The following is an 18534-nucleotide window of genomic DNA, read 5'->3' as shown; positions in this document are numbered from 1 at the left end:
ACACGATCCATCGTCTACAGCCAAGCTCTGCGATACAACCGCATTTGCTCCAACCCCTCAGACAGAGACAAACACCTACAAGATCTCTGTCAAGCTTTCTTACAACTACAATACCCACCTGCAGAAGTAAAGAAACAGATTGATAGAGCCGGAAGAGTTCCCAGAAGTTACCTACTACAGGACAGGCCTAACAAAGAAAATAACAGAACGCCACTAGCGGTCACCTTCAGCCCCCAACTAAAACCCCTCCAACGCATTATTAAGGATCTACAACCTATCCTAAAGGATGACCCAACACTCTCACAAGTCTTGGGAGACAGGCCAGTCCTTGCCTACAGACAGCCCCGCAACCTGAAGCAAATACTCACCAACAACCACATACCACACAACAGAACCACTAACCCAGGAACTTATCCTTGCAACAAAGCCCGTTGCCAATTGTGCCCACATATCTATTCAGGGGACACCATCACAGGGCCTAATAACATCAGCCACACTATCAGAGGCTCGTTCACCTGCACATCCACCAATGTGATATATGCCATCATGTGCCAGCAATGCCCCTCTGCCATGTACATTGGTCAAACTGGACAGTCTCTACGTAAAAGAATAAATGGACACAAATCAGATGTCAAGAATTATAACATTCATAAACCAGTCGGAGAACACTTCAATCTCTCTGGTCACGCAATCACAGACATGAAGGTCGCTATCTTAAAACAAAAAAACTTCAAATCCAGACTCCAGCGAGAAACTGCTGAATTGGAATTCATTTGCAAATTGGATACTATTAATTTAGGCTTAAATAGAGACTGGGAGTGGCTAAGTCATTATGCAAGGTAGCCTGTTTCCTCTTGTTTTTTCCTACCCCCCCCCCCAGATGTTCTGGTTTAACTTGGATTTAAACCTGGAGAGTGATCAGTTTAGATGAGCTATTACCAGCAGGAGAGTGAGTTTGTGTGTGTATGGGGGTGGGGGGGATGTGAGAAAACCTTGATCTATGCAGGAAATAGCCCGACTTGATTATGTAAAGAGTTGTCACTTTGGATGGGCTAGCACCAGCAGGAGAGTGAATTTGTGTGGGGGGGTGGAGGGTGAGAAAACCTGGATTTGTGCTGGAAATGGCCCACCTGTTGATCACTTTAGATAAGCTATTACCAGCAGGACAGTGGGGTGGGAGGAGGTATTGTTTCATATTCTCTGTGTGTATATAAAGTCTGCTGCAGTTTCCACGGTAAACATCTGATGAAGTGAGCTGTAGCTCACGAAAGCTCATGCTCAAATAAATTGGTTAGTCTCTAAGGTGCCACAAGTACTCCTTTTCTTTTTGCGAATACAGACTAACACGGCTGTTCCTCTGAAACCTGACAGTATCCCAAGAGAGCCAGAACCATAAGGTAGAGCATAGCCCTGCTCCGATTCACCATCACTCTCCCTGAATTTGACATAAGCGACCTCTGACCCCAGCTTCCTGACTCCAGACATAGGAGGGCTGGCTCCCACAGGCTATACGATCTGCTGCTGCAGGGGCTGTGGGTTGGGAGTGTTCCCTTTGGGGAGGGGAAGTCAGAGCAGGGAATGAAATAGGCTTGAGTCAAGTTCTTTTTTTCCTGGTTCAGTGGTGACCCTGGGCCTTTAAGGGGACCATGCTCCAGCCCCTGCTCCAGCCAGGGTCGTGTCTGGCTTTGGGTCCCTTCTTGTCACCCTGGAGCATCTGGGGGTACAAGTCCGCATGGAGGGCCCTGTCCACTTCCCTTTGCTCCAGGCTCCCTTGGGGGCAGAGAGAACTAAGGGTCTAGCTCTAGCTCCTCTCCCCGAGCATCTCTTGCAGAGGGTTCTCAGGGGAGAGAGACTCCTGGCCTAGGGGAGACTGGGAGTTGTGGATAGGATGCCTGCAGAGGCCCCAGGGAAGGTAGGAAGGAGCTCAGAGCACAGTTAGAGTCAGCAAACCCTGACTCTCCTTGTTCAGCTTGAGGGCCCTGAGCTCGAACCCCATGGGGGGGGGCAGACCGGGGTTCCTCTAACATCCCCGCAATGGACATTAGAACAGAGATGTCCAGATTACTGAACACCACAAGTGGACTGACAGCTGTGCTGAGCTGAGTGAGCAAGAGCCACGCCCATGCCCCCAGGTTGGCTAGGGGAGTTACCTTTGCACTGATGAATCACCTTCCAGAACAAGACAGCTCAGAAGAGGAAGAGCCAGCAGAGAACGACTTACCTTGGGAGATCCTGGATAAGGGTGCAGTAGTCCGGGCTGCAGGAGAGAATCTGCTAGCAGCAGCTACCCCAGGCCTGAGAGAATCTGGAGGATCACGAGAGAGGCATTTGACCGTGTGCCCAGTGGCAAGGGAGGGTCCGGACTCCCATACTAACCACCTTTTTTCACAGAGGGGACACTGACCCCTTTTCCCTGCCTTGGAGAGGATAGAGACATTATAAGCCCTGAGCCAAGGGAGTGCCACACACAGGCAACCAGAGGTTGGTTGAAGACCCTTTATTTTGTGAGGACATTGAACTGTGCACATTTTCTTGGACTCTATTAACCCGGAACTGAGGAAATTGTGAAAATTTAAATTGACAAAAAAATTAAAAAACTGCAAAATTAAACATCAATGTTATTCATCAAAATTATTTGAAAACATAACAAGTGACTTTTACCAAGCTTATTCATAGCTCAGAGTTTAGAACTCTCTCCTGAGACTCTTGTTCAGATCTTTTCTCCCCATGAGAGAGAGAGGGGACATTGAATCCTGGACTCCCACATCCTGGTCGAGTACTTTAAATACAGTAAGTGAGGCAGCAGCACCATAACCTCTTCCTCCTCTGGTGCCTTGTTTTTGCACAGAATGACCTAAGCACCTAACTCCAGGAGAGGGGTTCCCAGCTCTGGATCCCAAGCAGACACAGGCATCTTCCTCCAGGCCAGATTTAGGTGCCTAAGTTCCAGAGAGGGATGGGGCTCAGGACACACCCATCTCATCAGCATTTCCCATTGGCTAGCTTTTTTCTTTTTTGGGGGGGAGCGATAGCTCAGTGGTTTGAGCATTGACCTGCTAAACCCAGGGTTGTGAGTTCAATCCTTGAGGGGGCCATTTAGGGATCTGGGGCAAAAATTGGGGCCCTGCTTTGAGCAGGGGGTTGGACTAGATGACCTCCTGAGGTCCCTTCCAACCCTGATATTCTATGATTCTATGCCCAGCTTGCTGGTTTTTGTGGATCCCATTCTCAGGCACCTCCTTCTCCCCATTCATTGTACAGGGAGCCTGGGTGCCTAACTCAGGCTTTGTGGGTTCTAGTGATTTTCTTGCTGCCTAAAAGTTTGGTGCTGTAAGGTCCCTTTGTATCTCCAGGCCTTAGTTCCTTTAGTCCTTAGCTAGAGCGGGCGAGTCTCACCCCAGCCCCCAGGAGCTGTACCACTGCCTAGAGCCTCACTCCAGTTCAGCAAGCTCCAGGGAGGGGACCATCCAACTGTTGTTCCAAGCTGAGGCTCAGAAGGAAATCCAGGGGCGGCTCCTCTCCCGAGGAGCCATGACTGCTGCCAATCCAACGGAGAGTCTGCAGGAAGAAGCTCGTTGTCCCATCTGTCTGGAGTTATTTAAAGTCCTGCAGTCCATAGACTGCAGACAATTTCTGCTGGGCCTGCAGCACCCAGTGCTCAATGGCCTGTCAAACTGGGCCCCACATTTGAGATAGAATCATAGAATCATAGAATATAAGGGTTGGAAGGGACCCCAGAAGGTCATCTAGTCCAACCCCCTGCTCGAAGCAGGACCAATTCCCAGTTAAATCGGCAAGGGAACACTTAATTTGAGGAGCGTGCTAGGGCTGAGGTATGAAATAGGGGTGTAGCTGCCTAGCCTGAGGCAGCAGTGAACATGCCAAGTAGCAGATTTTTAGGCATCTGGGTGATTTCAACCTCAGAAATTTAGCTGTGATGGGGCTTTAGACACCTACAGAGCTAGGCAGCCACTGAGTGGTGATTTGTGGATTGGCAGCATCTAAATATCAGATTCAGGTACCTAAAGTGAAAGTAGTGGCCAGGCACCTAAATCTTTTTCTGGATCTAGCCCCTGGTGCCTAGCTTGCTTTGAACACGCCACTGGGCCCTTATCTGCATTGTCAGGTGCCTAATACCTTTAAATACCCAGCCCTACGTCATTTTGCAAAAGATGCTTTTGAAAATCTTACCCAAAATCTAACTACTGCCAATAGCCCCATTGATTGGAAAGGGTCTGAGTTAGAATTAGGCGGGTGGTAAAGATGAGAGAGCGGGGGTCCTGGGCTGAAACCCAGCTCTGAGATCAGAATCACTTAAGAATTGTGAGTATACTACCTGCAACTGAGCCTATGACAAGGCAGAGGTCAGGTTGTATGGGTGACCTCACTGTGCATTTTTGTACCAGACCACATCTGCATTGCTTTTACATTTAACCTCCACTCTGAATCTGGTCGGTATTTGATGCAAAATAAAAGGACAGCAGGAGTGTGAAAAACTAAATTCTACTTTATTATTCCAAAGGACGAACAAAGAGAGACTGCTTTCCTCATCCCCAGCCCAACACATTGCTGCATCCAAATCCCGCATGCACCAGTAACATTTACAAACTGGTAGAAAAGGGCAGAGAATCCAGGAGAGATGTTGGGACCCAGGCACAAACTACGATTTTAGGTCCAATTTAGCAGTGTTAGATCGATTTAACCCTGCACCCGTCCACATAACGAAGCCCTTTTTGTCGACTTAATGGGCTTTTAAAATCGATTTCTGTACTCCTCCCTGACAAGGGGATTAGCGCAGAAATCGACATCACCGGGTCGAATTTGGGGTAGTGTGGACGCAATTTGACGCTATTGGCCTCCGGGAGCTATCCCAGAGTGCTCCATTGTGACCACTCTGGACAGCACTCTCAACTCAGATGCACTGGTCAGGTACACAGGAAAAGCTCCATGAACTTTTGAATTTCATTTCCTGTTTGGCCACCATGGCAAACTAATCAGCACAGGTGACTGTGCAGATCTCATCAGCAGAGGTGACCATGGAGTCCCAGAATCGCTAAAGAGCTCCAGCATGGACCGAACGGGAGGTACTAGATCTGATCGCTGTATGGGGAAATGAATCTGTGCTATCAGAACTCCATTCCAAAAGACGAAATGCCAAAATATTTGAAAAAATCTCCAAGGGCATGAAGGACAGAGGCTATAACGGATCCGCAGCAGTGCCACATGAAACTTAAGGAGCTCCGGCAAGCCTACCAAAAAACCAAAGAGGCAAACGCCTGCTCGGGGTCACAGCCCCAGACATGCCGCTTCTATGATGAGCTGCATGCAATTCTAGGGGGTGCACCTACAACTACCCCACACCTGTACGTGGACTCCTGCGAGGCGGGAGTGTCACACAACAGGGATGAGGATTTTGAGGACGAGGAAGATGATGAGGAGGGGGAGGTTGAAGATAGCGCACACCAAGCAAGGGAGAAACCGTTCTCGCCGACAGCCAAGAACTGTTTATCACCCTGGAGCCAATACCCTCCCAACCTGGGCTCCTGGATTTTGAAGGCGGAGAAGGCACCTCTGGTGAGTGTACCTTTGTAAATATAATACATGGTTTAAAAACAAGCGTGTTTAATGATTAATTTGCCCTGAAGACTTGGGATGCATTCACGGCCAGTACAGCTACTGGAAAAGTCTGTTAACATGTCTGGGGATGGGGTGGAAATCCTCCAGGGACATCTCAATGAAGCTGTCCTGGAGGTACTCCCAAAGCCTTTGCAAAAGGTTTCTGGGGAGGGCAGCCTTTTTGCATCCTCCATGGTAGGACACTCTACCACGCCAGGCCAGTAGCACATAGTCTGGAATCATTGCATGGTAGCGTATGGTCCCGGTGTTTGCTGGCATTCAAGCAACATCTGTTCTTTATCTCTCTGTGTTATCCTCAGGAGAGTGATATCATTCATGGTCACTTGATTGAAACAGGGGAATTTTATTAAGGGGATATTCAGAGGTGGCCATTTCTGCTGGGCTGAAAACATCAGCCCCTCCTTTTAAATGGCCAATGTGTCTTTTTCAATTTTAATCTCCCTTTCTTTCCTCCCGCAGCTGCAAATGTTTCAACACTGCCACTCGCATCTCCATCCCAGAGGCTAGCACAGATAAGAAGGCAAAAAATGTCAGACAATGTCAGAGCCCAGGAAAGCACAAAATGAATGCGAGGACAGGAGGGACGTGTGAGAGGATAGATGGCTGGAGCAACAGGAGAGGTGGCGGCAGCGTGATGAGAGAAGGCAGGATGCAATGCTGAAGCTACTAGAGGATCAAACTGATATGCTCCGGCATATGGTTGAGCCGCAGGAAAGGCACAGACCGCCACTGCAGCCCCTGTGTAATCAACCGCCCTCCTTCCCAAGTTCCATAGCCTCCTCACCCAGATGCCCAAGAACGCGGCGTGGGGGCGGCTCCGGGCACCCAACCACTCCACCCCAGAGGACTGCCCAAGCAACAGAAGGCTGGCATTCAATAAGTTTTGAAGTGCAGTGTGGCCTTGTCCTTCCCTCCTCCCCCACCCCGCCCGGGCTACCTGGGCAGTTATCCCCCTATTTGTGTGACGAATTAATAAAGAATGCACGAATTTAAAACAACGACTTTATTGCCTCTGCAAGCGGTGATCAAAGGGGGGAGGGGAGGGCGGTTGGTTTACAGGGAAGTAGAGTGAACCAAGGGGGTGGGTTTTCGTCAAAGATAAACAAACAAGAACTGTCACACCGTAGCCTGGTCAGCCACAAAACTGGTTTTCAAAGCTTCTCTGATGCGCAGCATGCTCTGCTGTGCTCTTGTAATCACCCTGGTGTCTGGCTGCATGTAATCAGTGGCCAGATGATTTGCCTCAACTTCCCACCCCGCCATAAACGTCTCCCCCTTACTCTCAAAGATGTTGTGGAGCACAGAGCAAGAAGTAATAACGATGGGAATATTGGTTTAGCTGAGGTCTAACTGAGTCCGTAAACTGCGCCAGCGCACTTTTAAACGTCCAAATGCACACTCTACCACCATTCAGCACTTGCTCAGCCTATAGTTGAACAGCTCCTGACTACTGTCCAGGGTGCTGTGTATGGCTTCATGAGCCATGGAATTAAGGGGTAGGCTGGGTCCCAAGGATAACTATAGGCATTTCAACATCCCCAACTGTTATTTTCTGGTCTGGAAAGTCAGTCCCTTGCTGCAGCTGTTCTTCAGGAACTCTGGTCTGTATGATGTGAGCGTCATGTACCTTTCTCGGCCATTGCACGTTGATGTTGGTGAAACATCCCTTGTGATCCTTGTGATACTTGCAGCACCATTGAAAAGTACCCCTTTCGGTTTATGTACTGGCTGCCTTGGTGGTCCGGTCCCAAGATGGGGATATGCGTTCTGTCTATCGCCCCACCACAGTTAGGGAATCCCATTGCAGCAAAGCAATCCACTATGACCTGCACATTTCCCAGAGTCACTACCCTTGATAGCAGCAGCTCAGCGATTGCGTTGGCTACTTGGATCACAGCAGCCCCCACAGTAGATTTGCCCACTCCAAATTGATTCCCGACTGACCGGTAGCTGTCTGGCGTTGCAAGCTTCCAGAGGGCTATCGCCATTCGCTTGTGAAGTGTGAGGGCTGCTCTCATCTTGGTATTCTTGCACTTCAGGGCAGGGGAAAGCAAGCCACAAAGTTCCATGAAAGTGCTCTTATGCATGTGAAAGTTTCGCAGCCACTGGGAATCATCCCAGACCTGCAACACTATGTGGTCCCACCAGTCTGTGCTTGTTTCCCAGGCCCAGAATCGGCGTTCCATGGCATGAGCCTGCCCCATTGCCACCAGGATAGCCAAATTGCTGGGGCCCATGCTTTGAGAGAAGTCTGTGTCCATGTCCTCATCACTCTTGTCACCGTGCTGCCATCGCCTCCTTGCCTGCTTTTGCAGGTTCTGGTTCTGCATATACTGCATGATAATGCACGAGGTGTTTACAATGCTCATAACTGCTGCGGTGATCTAAACAGGCTCCATGCTTGCCATGGTATGTCGTCTGCAGGAGAGCAGAGTTGCAGGGCAAGCGGTGATTGGATGACCAGTTTTGCAGACCTACTGCACCATCTGCTGCCAGGACACAACACCTGAGTGGGCTGTACGCTTGCCGTGGTATGGCAAGACAAGAGGAGCCGAGCAGAGTTGCAGCGGAAGCGGTGGATGACGACGGTCATATAGAGGACCTGCGAGACCACCAGGAGAGAAGGAGAGCAGAGTGGCAGCAGAAGCGGTTGTTTGATGACGACGGTTTGCAGCCCTACTGCACCGTCTGCTGAAAACAGCATGGCGCCTGCATGCAAAAAGGCGCAAAATGATTGTCTGCCGTTGCTTTCACAGAGGGAGGGGTGACTGACAACATGTACCCAAAACCACCCGCGACAATGTTTTTGCCCCATCAGGCATTGGGAGCTCAACCCAGAATTCCAATGGGCGGTGGAGACTGCAGAAACTGCGGGATAGCTACCCACAGTGCAATGCTCCGAAAGTCGACGCTAGGCTCGGTACTGTGGACGCACTCCGCCGACTTAATGAGCTTAGTGGGGACACACACAATCGACTGTATAAAATCGCTTTCTAAAAAATGGACTTCTATAAATTTGACCTAATTTCGTAGTGTAGACATACCTTCCGAGAGCAGGGAATCCAAGCAGCTGAGATTAGCAGAGTGTAGGATGAGGTGAGTGAGGCAGACAGAGTCTTTGTCATCCCCACACAGGACACTCTGGTAGATGGGGAGGGGTGACCAGCTGGGCTGTCAGTCTCCTTAGCCCACTCTGGCCTCAAGGATGGGGGTCAGCCTGGCTCCAAGATTGGCCCAGGTGGCCTGTTGTCTTCTCCAGCTTCCTTCTTGTCTCTGCCCAGTCTCGTCCTCTCAGCATTCGGGAGATGCTGCCACCTCCCCTCTTCATTCCTGTGGGGGCATCATTTGTAGTCTTTTAGATTTCAGGGATGGCTTCACCCAACACTCATAGGACAATTCCTGTGTCTCTCTGGCATTGATGCAGCAAGTACACACTTCTCGGCCTCCACTGTCTGGCTCTCAAGAGGAAAGTCTGTTGTTTCCCAGCTCTGTTCCCTGTACCACCCATCCTCTACCCCTTCTCACTGCATCTAACATCTCTGCAGGGATCAGGCAGTAACTCCATGCCCCATTCAGTCTCTGCCTCTCTGAGTGCGAGTCTAGCACTCACCATCAGTGTTCGTGCTGAGACATATTGATAAGGTTCATTGTTCATAGAATCATAGAATATCAGGGTTGGAAGGGAGCTCAGGAGGTCATCTAGTCCAACCCCCTGCTCAAAGCAGGACCAATTCCCATTTCCCCCCCCCAGATCCGTAAATGGCCCCCTCAAGGATTGAACTCACAACCCTGGGTTTAGCAGGCCAATGCTCAAACCACTAAGCTATCCCTCCCCCAAACACACAATTGTTCAAACACACAAACATCTCATGACAAAGGGTAAAGAAAGGTTAAAATAAATAAAAAAGACTTCTGGCAAACAAGCATTTATCTCGTAAAATCCTCAAAAAAAGCTATGCTAAATCCTGTCAAACTAAACTAATATCAAAGCATGTGACCAAATGGCCTCCCTAACATTTGATTTCCCTGGCACTGAGTACCCTACGCTCCCCACATCCACCGGACCCAACCATTCAATCACCCACTGTCTTCCCCAACCCATCCCTCCTGGTCCCTTCCAGAACCCAGCACCTTAGGGGATTTAGGGAGAGGAAGAGTTGCCAGCATTCAGGGACATTCACCCTGCAGGGACTAGCTCCAGGTAAGTGGGGGAGCCCAGCCCACAGGCTACTGGAAAATGGGGGGTGGGGACAGGTGTCTAGAGTGAATGTGGAGCCTCCCTCTCCTAGTCTCCATGGAAGGGGCATCCTGACTGGGAAGGGAAAGGAAAGAAGAGAACTTCATCCAAGCAGAGGGAGCTTCTGGAGGAATTTCTCTCTCCCGTTCCTCAGCAGTTACCAGGAGGCAGGAAGGCCCATCAGTTCAGCAGCCAGGGCTACAGCAGGGAGGAGGGGCTGATCAGAACTGCTCCTCCTCTGCCAGAGGTTTGCTTAGACCAGGCAAAGCCAGAGGGTCACTGATCAGATTGGGGTTAGCTGCTGCTGGAACCTGCCCCCAGACATGGGCAGCTGGATACCTGGGAGCCAAATGCCACTGCTGTGTGTGGGAATTAGGAAATGGAGTTTTTACTAAGACCGGCCCTAGTCAGGGCACTGAGAGAATTTCTCTCCTGTGTGGAGGAGTCTCTGATGTTCAATGTGGTGTTAGCTCCAACTGAAGCATTTTTCATGCTAAGGACATCTGAGAGGGCTCCTCCTTGTTTGGTTTTGCTGATGCTTGATGCTGTGTGCGCACCAAAAGAAGGTACCCCCACATTCAAGCTCTTTCTTCTGTGAATTATCTGATGGGGAATAATGTGTGAGCTTAGACTGAATCTTTCCCTCCAGTTATTGAAGCTTTTCCCACAATCCAAGTATTTATGGGCTCTCTCTCTTGTGTGGATCGTCTAATGTGAAGCAAGGTTTGATATTCAAATGAAACTTTTTCCACAGTTGAGACATTTATAGATTCTGTCCCATGTGAATTCTCTGATGTTTAGGAAGATATGGCCTGGGTTTGAAGCTTTTCCCACCATTCAAGTATTTATGGGGTTTCTCTTTTATGTGGATTGTCTAATAAGGTGTGAGTTCTGTTGGAAGCTTTTCCTACAGTGGAGGCATTTTCACAGTTTTCCCCCCTTGTGGGTTCTCCCATGCTTAATAAGGCCTGTGCGCTGACTGAAGCTTTTCCCACACTCCAAGCATTTATAGGGTTTCTCCCCAGTGTGGATTCTCCCATGTCTAATAAGGATTGAGCGCCGACTGAAGCTTTTCCCACAGTCCAAACATTTATAGGGTCTCTCTCCTGTGTGGATCCTCTGATGTACAATAAGGGCTGATGATCCATTGTAACTTTTCCCACAGTCCAAGCATTTATAGGGTCTCTCTCCCGTGTGCAGTCTCCGATGGGTAGTAAGATTTGAGCTCCTATTGAAGCTTTTCCCACAGTCCAAGCATTTAAAGGGTTTCTCTCCTGTGTGGGTTCTCTGATGTACAATAAGGGTTGATGATTCAGTGAAACTTTTCCCACACTGAAGGCATTTATAGGGTCTCTCTCCCGTGTGGGTTCTCTGATGTGTAATAAGGGCTGATGTTACAATGAAACTTTTCCCACACTGAAGGCATTTATATGGTCTCTCTCCCATGTGGATTCTCCTGTGGTTAATAAGTCCTGAGTGCTGACTGAAGTTTTTCCCACAGTCCAAGCATTTAAAGGGTTTATCTTCCATGTGGATTCTCTGATGTGTAATAAGGGCTGAGGGTACACTGAAACTTTTCCCACACTCAAGGCACTTATATGGTCCCTCTCCCGTGTGGATTGTCCCATGGCTATTAAGGGCTGAGTGCCGACTGAAACTTTTCCCACAGTCCAAGCATTTATAGGGTTTCTCTCCCGTGTGGGTTCGCTGATGTACAATAAGGGCTGATGGTGCACTGAAACTTTTCCCACACTGAAGGCATTTGTATGGCCTCTCTCCTGTGTGGATTCTCCTGTGACAAATAAGACCTGAGCGCTGACTGAAGCTTTTCCCACAGTCCAAGCATGTATACAGTTTCTTTTCCCTCTGATTTGTCTGCTGGGCTGCAGATTCCTTGGGATCCTTGCCTCCTCTCCCACATTCAATGGATTCCTCCACTTTCTTCCTTGGGCATTTTCCTAGCTTCCTCTCTGACCTGTGCCAATTACTCCAGGCTTTTCTCTGTTCCAAGCACTGGGAGAACTCCCCTCCAGCTTTTCTTAAAAAGGTCCCCTGGAGTTCCACTTGCTCAAGTCCTTCCTGCTGTGGATCCCCCTCCTCGTTATCACTCATTGTCTCGTCACCTGCTGGGGAAGAGAGTCCAGGGAGGAGTCATTGTCTGGACTGGCAGAAAGGGGAACAACAAAGAAGGAAAACACAACACAATAACTGCTGGGGAGACTGAGAAATTGGATTCTGCCTCAACATCCCACCCAAACACGCACAGGGAAGTGAAGTCAGGGAGAAAACTCCTGACAGCTAACAGGGTGGGTGGGAAGCCATGAGCGATATCGGCCATGATGATACGACACCTGCTGACCACAGCCTGATCTGGGTGGGATGAGGCAGAACTGAGGGGGCCACACCACATTTTGGGGATTTTCAGCTTTTTCCTCCATTTGCCATATAGTTTCTGTGTTAGTGTCACTGAATCCTCACCTGTGTGGGTGCCTCTTGGGATCTTCCTTTCCTCAAAGACCTGAAGATCCGGGACCCATGGCTCTTCCCCTGCTTCCAGCTGGGCAATCAGGTCAGGTTTGGGAATGGGGAGTCCTGCTCGGGGGCAAAATCAGGCATGTGAGTGCACTGAGGATCGGTGGAGTAGTTGTCACAGAGGGCACATATTGAGTTTAAACTGACCCCATGATTTGCTGGGGGGTTGTGGGGTCTGAACAGACGGGCACATGGTCACTGAGCCCCCTTGGGAGAGGCCGATGTCTGAGGGAGGGGGAGTTGTCATACCCTCTCTAGGAGTGTTCAGGATCTCTGTGCTCTGGGGGACTTGCTGAGGCACACACAGATCTAGTGTTAAACCCCTGCCTCTGTGTAAACCTCCAGAGCCCTCCCCACAGATGGAGCTGTGATGGGATCCCAGCCTGGGACCGTGGGACCGCTGTGCCCTGCTGAACTCTCTCCAGCCTGGGATATCTCTTACAATGCCTTGCTAGTGACCAGCAGCAACCCCTCCATGCACTATTATCACTCAGCACAACCACATGTAGAGCCCCCACACACAGCTAGATTGCATGAATAATCCCAGAGCCACTCATGAATCACACAAGGAAAGGCACCAGACCCAAATCCCTGCAGTTCCCAGCACTGTACCTCAGGAATATACCATCTAATTTATTAATTGGTTCACCACTTTATCAATGGAAAGTGGATATACAACAGCCTTTGATATCTGAGCAATTTACCATTCACTTCAGGCAAACTCACTGGTAAAGTTAAACAGTTAAACAAGTTTATTGATGATGAAAGATAGATTTTAAGTGGTATTAAGTGATAGGCAAAAAATCAGAGTTAGTTACCAAAAAAATAAAATATAAGCACGCAGTCTAAACTCTCGACCCTATTAGACTGGGCAACATCTAGATTAAGCAGTTTTTTTCACCCCACTGGATATTGCAGTCACCTTTGAAATCTGGGCCAGTCCCCTCAGTTGGAGTCTCAAGTCTTCAGTGTCCTTGTTGCTTTCAGTGTAGGTGGGTGAAGAAGAAAGGTCCAGCATGTGGCCACTGTGTTCTGTTTTGTATCCTCAGTCCCATGTGCTCGGGAAGCACAAATCCAGTCATGTCTGGGGGCTTTGCTGAGTCTCCAGGGCCAGGCTGAGCAATTCCCCTGGTGTGGCCTCATACCGGTGAGTCACTGAATTGTAACTCCCTTGCTGGAGAATGGCTGGTGATTTCTGCGCAATAGCACCCACCCGGCTGTTGGTTACCTCCCTTTTCATTGTCTCCGTAGAGCCAGTATCTGGGCACCTCCCAAGTCCACAGCATATTTTAGTGACAACCATATAAAACAATCTCATAACTTCATATGCACTAAAGATACACATATTTAGATAGAACAGTGACCTTAAGCCGATCAGAACCTTTTCCCTAATACCTCACATGGCATGCTTTATATGCAATATCACAATTACATACAGAAGAGGAATATGGGGGCTATAGGGGGCTCCCCCAAGGTATAGAGTGTCACAGGAGCCAGTCCCAGGAAGGAAGGTGCACAGAGATCCTGCATGTGAGTAAGAATTAATGCACATAGGATAATAAATGGCTTCTGCCCCTGGGAAAGCTGGAGGGATGCGGATGAATTAGCAGGTCCATTAGGTTCATCCCATTGGAGAGGGTATGGAGGTAAATGGCTCTCTCAGACTGGAGCTTTGGACAATGCCATTCCGCTCTAATCTAACTGACCAGGGAAGAACCTGACCAGATGCAGAAACACAGACCCCGTGGCTTCAAATACCTGAGGGGACAGGAATCCTTACCCAGCGAGGTCACAGTCTCATAATTCTCCTGCATGACGTCCCTGTAGAGGGCTCTCTGACCGGGGTCCAGCAGAGCCCCCTGCCCCTCCGTGAAGTACACAGCCACCTCCTCGAAGGTCACCGGCATCTGAAAAAACAGGTGCTCCCCACTCAGTACCTGCTGTCCGAGCCACAATCCCACTATTCATGGGGGAAGAAGCACCAAAATACAACAGCTCTGGGAGGCCTGGAGGAGCAGAATTCTAGCCCAACCCACTCAGAGTGGCCATGAGTCTCCAGGGAACACAGAGAAGGTGAAAGCTCCTTGTCCCTCCCAGCAGAGGATGGAAGGCAGGGTCTTTTCATTGACCACACACCTACTAGGCACAAGCTGACATGGGAAGCAGAGCTCTGTGCAGGGGACAGGGACAGGAATCCCAGCACCTTCCCTTTGCATTTCACTTCAGTCTTGGGCCAGTGGGTTCAGGATCCAGCACCCTGGTCTGTTTTCCCAGCACTGTCCAGGGATTGTTTCCCGTTTCAGAAATGGTGGAATTTGCACCCCACCCCCACTGCGCCTGTTCATAAATCAGGCCCTAGGCTGAGCATGTCCCAGCAGGTTTATCACAACCTGTCCCCCTCCCTGCCTCATCCTGTGTATTCCCGCCCTGCCCCCTCTCCAACAATCCTCCCGAGCAGCTCCCTACAAAATCCCCCACCTGAGCTGGATCCACCACAGCCATTTCCCTGCCCCGTCCCCTAGGAAGATGGGATGATCTGGAGCAAAACGTGGTCATCATTCTGCAGCCTTTCAGGGTGAGAAGGGCAACTGGGGAGGTTTCTGAATTAGTGTTAGTCCATTTCACAACCGATTCTCCCCAGGCTCTTTCCCTGCAGACACACACTCTAGACTCTGCCATGCTGGAAAAACCCTGAGTTACGTTATTACAGCACAGACCTGACCGCTCCCACCGGGACTAAACCTATGAGACACTATTAAACCCTCCCAGGAACAGAGTCTCTGAGTCAAACCCTAGAAAAAAGCAGAATAAAATGAGCCACTTTGAAGGATCCCCCCCGATATTGTCCCCAGGCCAGTATTTTGTACTGGAACTGGAACAAAAAGTGAACCATCATTTTGTTTTACTGACTGAACCTGAACTGAACAAAAAAAGAGAGGAAGGGTGGACTATTACCAGTTAAAATAGATATCCAGCATTTTTAAAGCTCAATATTAAAAAAACTACAGTGATCTTATTTTCATTTCAAGAGCAGAAAACAAATTAGCCCATGGGCGGATGATGGCTCCCAGAATGGCCTGGCCCAGGACAGTGAGAAGAGAATGAGAAGAGAAGGGGGCCAGCCCACAAGCGCGGGGAGCGAGAGGGGATGCTTGGGAGCTGCCTGCACACCATAGGAGGCAGAAGGGGGGCCCAGAGGTACAGGAACCATCTCTGAGATGCCCCCCATGGGGAGAGAAGGGGTGGGATGCTCCTTGGGCCCTGAAGTTCATAATAACTCTTCAAGCCCAAGGGCCAAGGTCATGGCTCCCCAACCTTCTCCCCTTAGACAGGCCTCCTCCCACAATCCCCAGCCCCTGGGGCAACTCCTCCCTCCAGTTGCTCCTCTTGAGGCAGGGTTCATGCTCCAAATTCCCTTCCCCACTGAAGCCGCCTGCAGGGCTCATTCCCAAGCCCCCCAGGACACTGTCTGATACACACCTCCAATCCCCCACCCCTACCCCTGATAGTTATGTTTCTCTCATACGTATGTCTTGATTCTAGATATCAACCCCCACTGTCAGCAGAGGACAGAGTCAAGGTAAAATTTCATTATACCATAACATGGATGAAGATGGAAATGTTTGAGTCAGAAGCCAGAAATAATGACGTCACAGAATGAATGTCAGTCACATCTGAAATTGAAAGTTGAATTAGAATGTCTTCTGAAAGCTTTTGAAATCTCTAAAACGGAAGCGATATCTGGACGAAGGAAAGCCCAAAAAAGGAATGGGCCAATTCCTGATTCATTCACAGATGGGCCACATCTCTATAAGAAAGAAACATACCAAACTACTGGGAACATCCAAAAAATGTCATGCCTAAGCTGAATCAACTAGCAAAAATTGTACTGGCAGTTCCACCAACACAAGTGAGTGTTGAAAGAAAATTTCCAGGCCTCAAATATATCCTTTCACTGCAGAGGTCCAATATGGCAAAGCAAAAATGTTACTTCATGCTCAAACAAATTGTGCATGAAAAAAAATCTTGTTAATTTCACAACACAAAAGCACTTGGAAAACTCAAGTAATGGTAAAGTAAAAAACAAATAAACAGCAAATAATCAAAACATTTTAAGTTGCAGCTCTCTTTTTTGAATTTACCTCCACTAAGATTTGAAATAGGATTTAAACTGGTATCTGAACTTTTATTTTTGTTTCCTTGGGTGGCTAGAACCAGAAATGAAACTGAACAAATTGAATGGAACAGAACCTGAACCAAACCAAAATAAATACCAGTTGGACTGGTTGCCTGCTGTTGCTAGCAGTAACTCTGGTTTAACACAGAATCTGCACAGGATTCAGAGCAGGGCCCTGTTCAGTCCTGTCAACCCCAAACATTTAACATGCTGAAGTCAGACCCACAAATAATGAGACTGTCTTAAAAAAACAAAGACTAAATTTGGAGCAAGATGTGTGGGAGGTGGATATTTGCCTTGTAAATGCTGAGCCCTTGGGGGGAAGTCCCCTGCCTACCCCAATACTTGTTTGACCATTTCTAGGGGAAAAGATTCCACCCTGGCTGCTGGAAAAGGGCAGCCCCCTCCCCTACCCCATGGGCTGGGGGAGCTGCCGTTGTATCTCTCACCATCCCGCTCCCTTCTCCTACTCTCTGGCTCTCCCTTCCCCAGCCGGTCTCTGCTTGCTCTCATATTCTCCTTCCAGCCTCCCCACAGCCCCTTCTCCTCACATCCCCCCTTTCCTTCCCTTTATCCCCACACTCCAATTTCCCTCTATTCCAGCTCTGTTCCCCTGAGCCCCAGAATCCTCTCCCTGATTCCTGGGTATTCCCTCAGCCCCCCTTCAGCAGCCCCACATCCCCATCCCGCCCCCTGCATCCCCGTTTACCTCCCTTCTGCCCCCTCACACGTCTCTGTTCACCATCACCCCTCAATGCCCTCTGGCTCTCAGAGCCCCCTGCCCGCTGCCCCCCCTCTCTGTCCCAGCTCTCCCCACGGCGCGCGCTGGCTTCACCCGCCCTGCAAAACACCGGGAGCTGGCGGCAGCTTCCCTGGGCCCAGCGCAGGGAATCGCAGCCAGCCCCGCTGGGAGCAGCCTGGGGCCAAACCCTCCCCCTGCAGCCAGGATGGCACCGGGGGGCACCGCTCCTTGTGGGGATGGGCAGGTCTCTCTTACCTTCCCTCCAAGCGGTGCCCTCCCCGGGAGCAGGGGCTGGGGCCTGGGAAGGGGGGTCCTGGCCAGGCTGGGGTCTCTGCACCGGGGGGAGGCTCCTGGGGAGCAGCGGGAATGTTACTGCTAGAGATTCCCCTCTCCCGGCTACAGCCAGGGCTCCGGGGTCCCCAGCAGCAGCCGCCGGGGCTCGGGGATCTTGCAAGGAGCGTGGGCTCCCCACAGCGCCGCAGAGTCACTGCAGCGAGAGCGATTCACTTCCTGCTGCGGGCCTGAGTGACCCCAGCGATCGCTCCCAGATCCGCATCCCAGCTGCTCCTGGGTCCTAGTGTTCAAGGGATTACACTGAAGCCCCCTGCCCCAGACCCTGCCTCCTGGGGGGCCCACATCCCCTGGGCATGGGCAGCTTCTCTCAGCATTAAGGGGACATCGTGCATAGAAGCCACCTTGTCAATGAGCAGAAAGGAGACGTGCAGATCCCGGGGAGGGGGGATAAGGAGCAAAGACTGGGAATTGTTCCAGAGAGTCCCCAATATTGTCATACAAGGGGGTGATGGGTCCCAGTCCTAGAGAGGCTGCCAAGAGCTTGGAGTAGCTGGAGACAGGTTTCTCGGGGACACCCTATCGTAGACAAAAGGATGTAGTTTCTCTCCTGAGAGTTACTTCCACAGGACTTTGAAAGACCATGATAATGTATTTACATCTTGCTTAAACAGACCTCTCAGGCTAACCATGGGTGGTGGAAGGACCCCATCAATTGCACCAGAGGGGGCAGGAATGAAACAATTTGCATTTTAGCAGACACAGCTCCTGTGAGGGAGAAAGCAGCAGGACACAGCCTTCAAGATAGACCCCCCTGTCACCTGCCTCACAGCTGGAAATAGACTTTTCTCTGGAGGTCACTATCAGAAGAATCCATTGCAAAGGTTCACTAGACTCTGAAAGAGACCGATCCAGGGC

General features: G+C 50.0%; 1 protein-coding gene across 3 annotated transcripts; it reads right to left on the bottom strand.

Moving 5' to 3' along the window:
• Positions 1 to 6625: 6625 nt before the first annotated feature.
• Positions 6626 to 17874, bottom strand: LOC125621789 (uncharacterized). Of its 3 annotated transcripts, none has more exons than XM_048819100.2 (4): positions 17581 to 17874; positions 14187 to 14313; positions 12353 to 12466; positions 6626 to 12000 (listed from the first exon to the last, which is right to left on the bottom strand). In XM_048819100.2, the coding sequence occupies exons 2-4, from the start codon at positions 14311 to 14313 to the stop codon at positions 10799 to 10801; spliced, it is 1443 nt and encodes a 480-aa protein (XP_048675057.1). In that variant the 5' UTR covers positions 17581 to 17874; the 3' UTR covers positions 6626 to 10798. The 3 variants fall into 3 exon arrangements, with proteins under 3 accessions (XP_048675057.1, XP_074975856.1, XP_048675059.1); XM_075119755.1 differs by having other exon boundaries at positions 6626 to 12037; positions 13329 to 14313; positions 17581 to 17871; XM_048819102.2 differs by having other exon boundaries at positions 13329 to 14313; positions 17581 to 17871.
• Positions 17875 to 18534: the final 660 nt, after the last annotated feature.

The sequence above is a fragment of the Caretta caretta genome, chromosome 14 (genome assembly GCF_965140235.1).
Source record: "Caretta caretta isolate rCarCar2 chromosome 14, rCarCar1.hap1, whole genome shotgun sequence".
In the NCBI taxonomy this organism is placed as follows: Eukaryota; Metazoa; Chordata; order Testudines; family Cheloniidae; genus Caretta; species Caretta caretta.
This window is presented reverse-complemented; position numbering and strand designations above follow the sequence as displayed.

Excerpts from the sequence above, each read along its gene's own strand:
- LOC125621789 (XM_048819100.2), bottom strand. The coding sequence starts at position 14,313 with ATGCCGGTGACCTTCGAGGAGGTGGCTGTGTACTTCACGGAGGGGCAG. Across the intron at positions 12,467-14,186 it reads TGAGACTGTGACCTCGCTGG|GACTCCCCATTCCCAAACCT; the intron begins GTAAGGATTCCT and ends GCCCCCGAGCAG. Across the intron at positions 12,001-12,352 it reads CCCAAGAGGCACCCACACAG|CAGGTGACGAGACAATGAGT; the intron begins GTGAGGATTCAG and ends TCTCTTCCCCAG.